This window comes from Callospermophilus lateralis, chromosome 12 (genome assembly GCF_048772815.1).
Source record: "Callospermophilus lateralis isolate mCalLat2 chromosome 12, mCalLat2.hap1, whole genome shotgun sequence".
NCBI lineage: Eukaryota > Metazoa > Chordata > Mammalia > Rodentia > Sciuridae > Callospermophilus > Callospermophilus lateralis.
The window spans coordinates 84,309,796-84,322,218 of record NC_135316.1 but is presented as its reverse complement, the minus strand read 5'-3'; the positions used below and the strand labels follow the sequence as shown (position 1 = coordinate 84,322,218).

General features: G+C 34.6%; 1 protein-coding gene across 3 annotated transcripts in view; it reads right to left on the bottom strand.

The window, feature by feature from the left end:
• The window catches only part of N4bp2l2 (NEDD4 binding protein 2 like 2), an 86,425-nt gene that overhangs the window by 7,985 nt on the left and 66,017 nt on the right, over window positions 1-12,423 (bottom strand). For all 3 annotated transcript variants that reach the window (XM_076871984.1, XM_076871985.2, XM_076871986.1), the window contains one exon: window positions 1,345-3,077. In XM_076871984.1, coding sequence (XP_076728099.1) covers window positions 1,345-3,077 — 1,733 coding nt within the window. The remainder of the gene's footprint in view (window positions 1-1,344; window positions 3,078-12,423) is intronic.

The window sequence follows — 12,423 nt, the reverse complement described above, 5'->3', positions numbered from 1 at the left end:
AATGACATTTATGAAGACTATTTTGGTGGCAAGGGATGGGAACTGTAAAAGGCAAAGTTCCTTAACTAAGGGTCCTCATTTTTGGGATTGAAAGTTATCACACAACCAATAAATTACATGAAATCACTAACACCAGGTAGAAACAACTTAAGAATTTACTTGCTTTCTTATTGACTTATGAGAGCACTTTCTATTAAGAATATTACTGCAGGAAACACAGTCTGCATGATTTCAAATTTTAAAAAAGTAATGGAAATGAGTTTAATATTGACTGTGTAGGTTACATACATGTCAAAACTGATCAAATTGCATACTTCAAAGATGTATATTTTATATATACAAAGATGTATATTTTCTATCCTAATAAATGTGCCAACAAGCAAACCAAAAAAAACCCTCGATTTTTAAAATTTATATGTATATGTATATTTCTGTTTTACCCCAATAAAGCTATGGAAAAAAATTAAAAAAAATAATTGTATACATAAACTTGTTTTAAATAAGGGTACAAATTCAATTCAGTGGAGAAAGGAAAGTCTTCTCACTAAATGGTCCTAAAACTAAATATCGATACTTTAGAAAAAGAAAAACTTCAATCGATTCCTTATATCATGTTCACAAACTAAAAATGGATCATAAATATAAATGTAAAATTCAAAACTGAAACACTTTCAGGAGAAGATAGGAAAAATACTTTTTAAGCCAGGGTTACCCCAAGATTTCTTGGTTAAAACCCAAACCACAATTTATAAAAGATAGCAATGATAAATTTGACTTCATCATAATTAAAAACTTCTACTCTTTAGAAGACACTTAATGAATAGGACAAGAAGATACCATAGACAGATGGAAATAGTTTCAAAGTATATATCTAATATGTTTCCAGAATATATAAGAACTCTCCAAATTCAATAAGATAGCAAATAACTTTTTAAAAAGAATATTAGTGCTTTATTTTGTGCTATAAATGGTTCTTTTTGTTTTTCTTTTTAGTTTCCATTTGCCCTTTAAATTTACTCTTGGTTGTTTTTGGAATAGACACTTAAAATTTTCATGTGTAAAACTTATATATAAATATATATGACAGGGGTTAGGGATATAGCTCAGTTGGTAGAGTGCTTGCCTCACATGTACAAGGCCCTAGTTTCAATCCCCAGCACCACAAAAAAATAAAATAAAATAAAATAAAAATATATACACTCACACATACACATATATATACACACACATATATATGACAAATAAAATATCTATCTATCTATATATATATATATATATATATGATATATAATAAGAATTTACTGCACATAGACCTTTTATTGTTAGTAAATGAAAGCAATTTACCCATTGGAACTCCAGGAGATCCAAAAAGCGTTACTAGTTGAAAGGCAAATCCTTTTGATAATGGAAGCTCAAAAGTATTAAAATCAGTGCTTGTTAAATCTTGGAGATCCTCAGTTGGTAAACACTGTAATGGCTTAGATTCTTCCCATCTCTTCAGCTTTTCACCAAATCTTTCAGAGGTACCCCTCAAAGAGCACAAAGTATCAGGTTGCCTAATTAAAATTTCTGAAGAAATAAACCCTACATCTTTTATCTTATTGCCTATTCTTGTTTGTGATTTGAAAGTCAAAAACGTTTTTTTGTTGGTAAAAGATACCACCCAAAAGCTAGATATATAATGCAACACAAGAGAAGGAATAGGGCTTCTGTAAAAATACAGAGCATACCCTAGTCTACTAAATGACAAGCAGTGAGAATAAAAATTTCCACCAATATTTAGAGATGAATCTTTGATAATATCAGGGTAAAACCACAATGAATGATGATCAAAGATTATAACTTTTTGCTCATTCTCTTCTTGGTTATTGATTTCTGAAATTCTATCTTTTATTTTTCCCCAAATAATGTTCAATCCAAAGTTTTTAGGTAACAGGCCACATTTCTCCCCTTCTTTTGCATTGAAATGACTCTGTCCCAGTAAGTTTGGTACCAAATTTAAAATCCTATTCTCTCTCCTTTTCTCATTAGTTGTTGATTGTAAGGCACTTTGGGTGATGTCCAGTTGAGATAAGTAGCTGCTGAGGATATTTGTGTCTGTTTTCATGAATGAATCTATAGTTTTAGTTGGATGTGACAAATCTTCATTTTCTATCAGTAGTTTTTCCTCTGTCAATGTTTCTGGACCACTTCCTGGTCCTGATACCCCTTCAGAAGTGGAGATTAATTTAATCAATTGTTCTCCACTGTCAGGATGGGTCAGTTTACGTGATTTATCTTTCTTTGGTCTCTGTTCACATACAAACTTATGCGGTCCCTCAGGCCAGCTATCAAAATAGGATTGTCTTTCAGAGCCTCCTTGTAATTCTTCTTCAGATGAATTGGTTGTGAAAAAAGCCCAATAATTGTTTTTAGTTGTATGCACTCCTTGTTCCTCTCTTAAAACATTATCTGAAGTTTGGGATCCACGTTGATGGCACAGAATTGGTTCATTTGAGAGACTTTTATTTACCATCTCTCTTTTCTGCATAAAAGAACATGGGGTTTTATTAGCAAATAGTTCCTGGGTGTCTAATGATAAGTTTTGCCTATTTCCAACATGCTTTTCTATCTTCATACCCAAGGAGTCATCCCTTGTTACATAGGAAAGATTTTGAGTCCCTGTTGGACAAGTTACAGAGCTTTCATTTGGGATTGATGACAAAGTTAGAAACAAATCATCATTTTCTTTAGGGAAGTAATTATCTGGTGTCTTGTCCAACTCAACTATAGATATAACATTTGGAAAACTGTCTTCAGGATCTATGCTTTTCTGACTTTTTTCTTTATAGCCATTCACAAAATTTCCTACTACATTTTGTAGGCCTCCAGTGAAGGGACACACTGATTCTCTTTCGTTCTCTTCAAAATCTTCCTCTTCATTTGGAACCTGATCTCCTATTTTAAGATAATTTAAGATTTCAAATGAGTTTTCATCCATAATTTCAGTAAGACTATTAGGCTTTTTGTTCCTTTTTCTTTTTCTCTTCTGTTTGGTTTTGCTCAGTCTGTGTCCAGTTTTCTTCAAAATGTTTTCTCTGAAATGTAAAAGGATGAAGAAAAGTTATAATAATTATTTGTATAACATTAACAAACTATAACATCAAACTCTTAAGTACAGTTTTTTATTTTATTTATCTATTTTTATGTGGTGCTGAGGGTCAACCTCAGTGCCTCGCACATGCTAAGCAAACACTCTACCGCTGAGCCACAACTCCAGTTCCTTTAAGTACAGTTTGAAAAATCATTAGCACAAGGGGCTGGAGTTGTAGCTCAGTGGTTGAGCATTTACATGGCATGTGTGAGGCACTGAGTTTGATCCTCAGAACCACATTAAAAAAAAGTAAAATAAATATATTGTGTCAATCTATAACTAAAAATTTTTTTTTAAATCATTAGTACAAGAGATTCTGAAGTATACATGTGCTTTGTATTATATTTTTAAATCACTTTAAAAGAGATACTTTAATCCTATAAATTAAAAGTGAATATACTTTGAGAAAGTTAAAGCTCACATGTACATATTCATTTCATAAACCAATAACTTTATGAAAACCTAATATATTCTTTTAAGAAAATATTTCATGTGTATGTAAAACCTACCAATAGAGATCTTAGATTTTCTAACATTTTAGATTTTGAAAAAGTGGTTAGAAGGGTCTCATAATGGTACAACTTTAGTGGCCATAATAGCTACATTTTTCCTACACACAAATACTTAGGCAATTAAGTTGCTCCATCAAATTATACACAATGGTTAATAATGAGCAGCTGGGTCCAATATTTGGGTGATATGCTTCTAATTGCCTCTCTAGCAGTTTGTGCTATATCACTACTTTGTAGGGTGTTTGGAAATATATGAAGTCATTTTTGGTGGTCACAATGACTGGCAATATGTTAATGGCACTTGACACTGAAGCCAGGGATGCCAACCATCCTGCAACACCCAGTGAAAAATCATCATACCCAAAAGAGAAGTAGTGCTCTCATAGTGAGCATTCATGGCTCTTCATAATTGAAGATTTTGAAAAAGTGGCTAGAAGGGTCTCATAATGGTATTACTTTAGTGGCCATAGAGGAGATACTACCAAAGATAATATTCTTTACTTGATATCTTCTTCAACCCTACCTCTGGCCTCTGGCCTGCCTTATCCCCACCATGCTGCTAGGTAATTTTTAATTGCCAGGACATATGAACACCTTGTTCTTTGTCACTTAATTAGATTAGCAGTATTGAGCATTCATGGCTCTCCATAATTGAAGATAATAATTGATGCTAACAGAAAAAGGAGGATTTAAGAATTTTCTAATTTTGAATGTGAAGGTCTAGTCAGCCTCTCTTCCACTCCAGATAATGATAGTCAGGGATATGGTGCCAAGAAAATCGAAAAATGTAATGGAAGAAGAACATTAGAAATAGGTGAGGGGAAAATATCAAGAATGGAGTTATAGAAAAATAAACAGAGCAGCAAACAAACAAATATAGAAGCATAGAAATAGTGAGAAAAAGGGAATAGTCAGTCAATTGTTCTCAGTCTGGGCACCGAACAAATGAGCTTCTTAAACCTAACTCTGGCCTCTGGCCTGCCTTATTCCCACCCATGCTGCTAGTTAATTTTTAATAGACAGGGCATATGAACACCTTGTTCTTTGTCATTTAATTGCTGCTGCACTTGTTCACACATTCCTGAGTGTTTGTTTAGAAAGAATATTAAGAAGGGCTGGGGATATAGCTCAGCTGGTAGAATGCATGCCTTGCATGCACAAGGCCTTGGATTCTAATCCCCAGCACCACCAAAAAAAAAAAAAAAAAGACTATTAAGAAACATTCATATACCTAGAAGTAATTGTTAATTGGCCTCTCTAAAAAGATATCAAGTAAAGAATATTATCTTTGGTAGCATCTCCTCTCTGGTCAGTTCTATGTCTAATGAAAGCTCTAGGTGAAAACCAATGTGCAATATCCGTTATGAAATTCATACTGAAGACTAGTATGTTGTTCTGAAAATAAACTCCCATCTTTCTCTAAATGTGGATGAATCATCCTGTTGCAGTGCAGGAGTAAAAGAATGGATAGAATGGCAATACATCGAGACCTTAAGACTACTCCAGCTCTAGTTCTGGTTCACTGATTCACTAATTCTGTGGAGCTGAATGCACCTAATGTGTAGCTGTGCTTTCTTAACAGTTCTCAATTGGTCAAGGAAAGAAAACCCTAAGACAGAGAAACAGACATGGTTCACCGCTAAAATGTTTGTAACTCCCTGTGCTATCAGAAAGACTAAGATTCACAATCCTACTTTGAAAATTGGCTTTAAAAATAAATGGCTGGGGGATGGGCTGTAGCTCAGTGGTAGAGCGCCTGCCTCGCCATGTGAGGCACTGGGTTCAATCCTCAGCATCACATAAAAATAAATAAATAAAGATATTGTGTCCATCTATAACTAAAAATAAATTAATTAATTAACTAAAAAAAATAAATGGCTGGGTTCTGGAAATGAGGCTCAGGGTTAGAGCACTTGTTTAGCATGTGGGAACCACTGGGTTCCATTCCCAGCACTAAAAAAAAAGAAAAAAGAAAAAACACAGTTGGGGATGTAGCTCAGTGGTAAAGTGCTTGCCTAAGCATGCACAAGGCCCTGGGTTCAACCCTCAGCACTGGGGGAAAAAAATTGCACACTTAACTATGTATTAGGACTGTTTAATTGCTTTACATGTACCAAATAACCTAATCTTTACAACTATATAAAAGAAGGATAAGTGCTAATTTTATCCCTATCTCACAAAAGCAAAACCGAGAAGTTAATGAATCTGCCCAGAATCACATGGCCAGAGGTAGGATTCAGACCTAGGTCAACTGGCTCTACTGAATTCAGACTTTTGCCAGGTGCAGTGGCCACACCTATAATACCTGCAATTTAGAAGGCTGAAGCAGGAGGATCAAAAGTTCAAAGCCAGCCTCAGCAACTTAATAAGGCCCTAAGCAACTAAGTTAAGACCCTGTCTCAAAATAAAAAAGGACTGGGGAAGTGGCTCAGTGGTAGAGGTTCAATCCCTGGTACCAATTTAAAAAAAATTCCAAGGAGAATTTTCATACTCTTTAACCATTATATGAAAGAGCTTCTCAATTTAAAAAGTCTTAAAGAACACAACCTCTATTTTTTTTCCTCCTCTCATCTTCAAAATGTTATGTTGGGCTGGGGTTGTGGCTCAGTGGTAGAGTGCTTGCCTCATATGTGTGAGGCACTGGGCTCAATTCTCATCACCATATATAAATAAATTAATAAAAAATAAAGGTCCATCAACACTAAAAAATATTTTTTAAAAATGTTATGTTAGAGCTACTCAGTGGCAAGGGTTGAGGCCTTTCTGTTTGTGTGCTGTCTCTCTCTCTCTCTCTCTCTCTCTCTCTCTCTCTGTCTCTCTCTCTCTCTCAGAGGAGACTTGCTGAACAGGAATCCCTTTCCCTAATCTGCCTTCATATCAAGGTTCCATCTGAGCACTGGGAAGGTCGAAATAGATAGCCCACAACTTCTACAGGCAGAGGACACTGGTGGCTCCCCTTGGAAGTTAGTTCATTTATCATGCATGGAGGAAGTAAGAAGTGATCACTTCTAGATACTTTTTTGAAGGAAAAAACAAGTATGATTGTAAAATAATTTGGATATGGGATATGAGGGGGGAAAAGATAAGAATCAAGTATGCGTGCAAGGATTTCATTCTGAATAATTGGAGGGATGAAGTGGTCATGTACTAAGTCACAGAAGTCTATGTGAGATATGAGTTTGGAGAGAGGGTTGGTAAAATAGTTACCAAAAAGTCTAGACCAATACGCTAATCTGTCTTTATAGCAGAGGTAAGAAAGTGTAAAAGATTAAGATTTCATTAATATTCTTCAAAAGTTCCTTTGTTTTCTAACTGTATTACAATATGATAGCTATTTGGAGAAAAGATAATAGGGACCCAGTATGCCCAAAGTGAAGTGAACACATTAGATCACAAAAGAATGAGGTAGCTCAAAATAAATAAATAAATAAATAAACTCTGAATCTGGAAGATTAGTCAACTTATTAAGGCACTGTGCTGAGAGTTATCAAAGGAGTCTGTAAGGATTGGAATTCCAAGGAAAATACAACACAGTGCCAAGAGATATGAAAATCAGATGTCTGAATATACAAAGAAGTGGGCCAGAGACATGTATCAGTTCTGTACACTGAAACTCTATAAATCCAATGTTTATTTTGGAAACAGTGGACCTGGCCTTCTAGAAAGGAAACATAAATCAACAGCAGTGACTAGTGAAGCTCCTAGGAGATAAGAGATACAATGGTAGTGGTAATAACTTCTGTTGAAATGTGTATGCCTCTGATGTGGCTAATCAGTAAGTACATTTTCTTTAGGAACATCTATCTACAATGTGTGAGAGGCTCATCAAAGCTGCCTCAAGACTTGTTAAGCCTGATCTCACTGGTACTGATTCACATAGGGATGAATGGCACCATTAGAAAAAAAGAAGCAACACTAAATAAAAGTTAGTCATGGAGAGGAAATCAGAGGAGCTAGAAACACAGGCTGCCTTTTGAAAAGAAAGGAGGAAACCGGAAATGAACAATGGTAACACATCTATGATGAATAAGACTTTGCTTTCTAGATGATGGCTTAGAATCTAAGCAGAGTAGAGACAACACATACCTCTCAAGAATTAGAAAGAGATGGTTTGCTCAGAAATAAGCTAACCTGACCAAAGAAGGATGTCATAAAGGCAAAGGTGAGACAGTATCCAGATAAAGCCAAAACTGTATGGAGAAGGATAAAAAGAAAAACATGAGTTAAGTAATGATTTTCATAAAAAAATAACTAAGGAGGTCTAAACAATATGTCACATTACAGGATCTTATATACTAAGTCATAATGATGGGCAATACATGAAGTAAATCTGAGATTAAAACACATGCAGATTATAAAAGAGAAGTCATACAGCTTTATGGAATGACTGTAGTTGGAATAATATACTGGAATAATTCCAGGAACAAGCTAGCAGGGAGGAATCTCAGGCAAATTAGATCTCCTTTCTAAAAATGTTGATAATAATACAAATAAATAAATAAAAATAAAAATGGCGATAATATTCACTCCTTGCAGAAGTCTAGTAAGGATTATTAATATACATGTTTATAAATGACTTCTACTTAACTAATATGACAGATAACTTATTCTCTCCATTGCCTCTGTACAATAATGACTGATATCAGTGGCACACTGAATCCTCTCAGCTAGATGGCTGCTTTCTTATTATAATTGTACCCTTTGCTTTTAATGATTAGAAGTGTATGTTTACTAAGTAAGAATCAGATGAGTTTATCTTCAAACCTATACTAATAATAATTGTTAATAAAATTATATAGTTTGTCTCACTAAAGATGAGAAGCTAAACAGTTGTTATTAAAATAGGTGTGGACAGGATAACTATAAAATTTTGTTAAAAAGTCATAAAAACCTGCAATTATGTGATCGTATTGCTTTGAAAATTTCTTTGGGTTCTCCTTCCAATTTTCATCAATAGAAACTAGGAATTCTCAACAATTTGATGAATTATTGACAGCATTATGATGTTGCTTATGCATGAAAAGAGAAAGCAACATTGAACAGAATTATACATAAAGATTGGTGAATGAATATACATGTACACATTTTAAGTTCTGATAAAATGTTTAAAGTAGGTATCATTTCATAATGATTCTATTATTATTATTATTATTATTATTATTATTATTATTATTATTTGTAGTGCTGAGACCAAATCCAGTACCATGCACATTCTAAGCAAGTGCTTTACCATTGAGCTATACCCCCAACTCTGATTCCTTACTTGAATCAATTCGGTAAGTGAACTAACCAGCTGCTTGTCCCAATCATGTTAGATAAAAGGATTTTTATTGTTATGTAGTATTATGATGTGTGTGTGTATGTGTGTGTGTGTGTGTGTGTATGTGTGTGTATACACCCACACATCTACCTAGCACAATGCATAGTACCTGTGGGGTATTTCACATATAGCAGCTCTTATTTTTGTTACAGATTAACAATTATACAAATATCTTAGAAATTTCATTGAAACTCTCAAGATGCAATTTAAGAATTAAGATATGACAATGAGATAGTTATGATTTGTTTGTAAAAAGCACTTGAGTTAGAAGAGCTAGAAAATTATCTGAAAATGTTATTTATTTAATATTATTTCACATTAGAAAAATATTTTCTTAAAAACCACAACTGTATAGAGACAAACTGAAAAATAATCATAATCAGATATTAGAACACTGTTCTTAGTAACTGATAGAACAGAGACAAAAAGTAAACATAGAAGTTATAAAGAACATAATGATTATTAATATAATGAACAAATATAGAATGATCAGAAAAAATATTCAAATCCACATATAATATTTATAGAAATTAACTAGACCATCAAGTTAGCCTTCACAAATTTCAAAGAATTACTAATGTACAGACCACATTTTTAAAAAATATTTTTTTAAGTGTAGATGGACACAATATCTTTATTTCACTTATTTTTATGTGGTGCTGAGGATTGAACCCAGTGCCTCATGCATGTGAGGCAAGCGCTTTACCACTGAGCTGCAGCCTCAGCTCCCAGACCACATTTTTTTTTACCATAATGTAAACTTCAAAATTATTAACAAAAATGTTTTTGAAAAAGTCATAGATAGAAAAATCATAATTTTTAAAAAAGGAAGGCATGAAATTAATGAGTTACCCATACAACTAAAGAAAATGAAAAAAGAGGAGCAGAAGAAAAAGCACAGAAGGAAGGGAATAATAAAAAATGAAAAATAAAATAAAGAAATAGAAAATAAACATAACATAGTTAGCATCAAAAAATTCAGAAGTTGGTTGTTTGAAGAGATTAATGAAAAAACACAAACTGCTAGTGAGATTAATCAAGGAAAAAATAAATTAGTATTGGAAATGAAAAAGGAGGCACAACTGCAGATTCAGAGAAAATTTAAAAAATAAAAGGATAATTCTATGAACAACTTTATAACAATAAATCTGGAAATTTAAGTGTTATAGCTAGAACACATACATTATTAAAACCAACTTTAAAAAAAAAGCCTGAGTAGTCCTTTAGCAGTAAAATAATAAGTTATTTTTTACACCTAGAAAGCCAGATCTAGATCTAGATGACTTTTCAGAAAAGTTCTACCAAATAGTGAAGGAACTGTTCATTGCAATCTTATGCAAAATTATTTAGAGAAAAGAAAAAGAATTCCTTCAACTCTTTTCATGGCGCTACCATGACTTGAGAGAGTCAGAAAGTATACATTCTTGCTTATTTCATTCTAAATTCAAAAATCTTAAGCACATATTAGCAAACCATCTCCAGTAATATATAAAATAGATAATATTATTATGTAGTTGGATTTAACTCAGGACTGAAAGATAGGTTTATGCTAGAATATTGATGTAATTCACCACATTAACATGATGAAGAAGAAAACATAATAGTTACAGAAATCATTTTTATCCATTTTCCAGCCATAATTTTAAAAAATGAAAAATCCAATCACTATTTAAAAATAACACATGTAACTTTTAGGAAACAAGAAACAGATGAAAACTTCCTCAAATGAATCTAGTGTTTACAGCAACCAGGCAAGTGCTCAGTTAAGAAAAATATAGCCTCCATAGGAGTTTTATAGTGTTTTAACTTACTCTAGTCCTAGATTGGTCCTAAAGGCAACGAAATGCATCCAAGTACAAGTTTCTTATGCCAGAAAAGCAGACAGGACCTTGTGGTTGAGTTGATCTCTCTCATGACTCCCCTAGCTGAAAAGGTTGGCTTCTATTTTGACTAACTTGAAACTCTCTTAGAGTAAGGCAGCTACCTGGAAGCCAGGAGAGGAGGCATTTGTTGAATACATTTAAAAGCAAATTCAGTGGCCATAGCCACCAGGGGTGAGACATAACAATTGGGATAAACAATACACAAAAAGGTTTGAAGAAAGGATTGAGAAGTGAGATACTTTAGGGAACTTTTAGACACTTTTAGGGAAGGAGGGTTTTGAAAAGCACCCAGTTCTCTGAGAAGATTCCTGAGAATCTAGAAGCCATGAACATTTGCGGTCCGGGTGTACACTTGGAAATAACCTGAAAAGGCCCTACGCTCTCACTTGTGGCTGACACTCAGACTCTGCATGCAGAAAGACTAGGGCAGAGTTATAAACAGCTGTCCTGTAGAAGGTATGCAAAACACACAACACAGGGCCTACAGCAGAGATGGAGTATTTGGTTGTTGTTGCTGTTTCTTCTTTAGTTAGTTGGATGGATTTTGTTGTTGTTGTTCTAGACACTTAAGGACCATTGAATCACTGGTTGATTACTGAGCTAAAGGAACAAAGACTTCAATTGGCACACAAAACAAAGAATATAGACTAAACACAATTAGTACAAAATGTCTAAATTTCAACAACAAAAAAAAATGAGACATGCACAGAAACAAAAAAAATGGTGGCCTATACACAGGGGAAAAAGAAGTTAATAGGAACTATCCTTAAAGTCCAGACAGTGGATTTACTAGACAAAGACTTTTTATTAACTATCAAATCATGCTAAAAGAACTGAAAGAAACAATGAAAAAAGAACTAAAGAAAATCACAAGAACAATGTCTCACCAAATAATGAATGTCAGAAATGGTTAAAGGGAACCAAATAGGTAGCAGGGCTCAGTGGCACATGCCTATAATTATAGTGACACTGGAGACTGAGGCAGGAGGATTGCAAGTTTGAGCCCAGCTTTGGCAACTTAGTGAGACCCTGTCTCAAAATAAAAAATAAAAAGGACCGAGGATATAACTCAATAATAGACTACCCCTGAGTTCACCTAGTACCACAAACATATCAAACAAACAAAAACAAAAGAAGGAAGAGGAGGAGGGGGAGGAAGGGAGGAAGGAGAAGGAGGAAGAGGAGGAGAAGGTGGGGGAGGAGGAGGAAGAGGGGGAGGAAGGGAGGAAGGAAGAGGAGGAGAAGGTAGGGGAGGAGGAGGAGAAGTAGAAGGAGGGGAGGGGAAGGAGGGGGAGGAGGGGGAGGAAGGGAGGAAGGAGGAAGAAGAGGGAGAGGAGAAGGTGGGGGAGGAAGAAAAGGAGGGGGAGGCTAAGGAGGGGGAGGAGAAGGAGGGGGAGAAGGCAGGGGAGGAGAAGGAGGAGGGGAAGGAGGGGGAGAAGGCAGAGAAGGCGGAGGAAGGGGAGGAGGGGAGGAGGAGTTGAAGAGTAGAACAACTGAAGAATTCATTCAAGGGGTACAACAGCAGACTTGAACAGTCAGAAGAATCAGTTATCTTTACTATTGTTCTTTATTTCT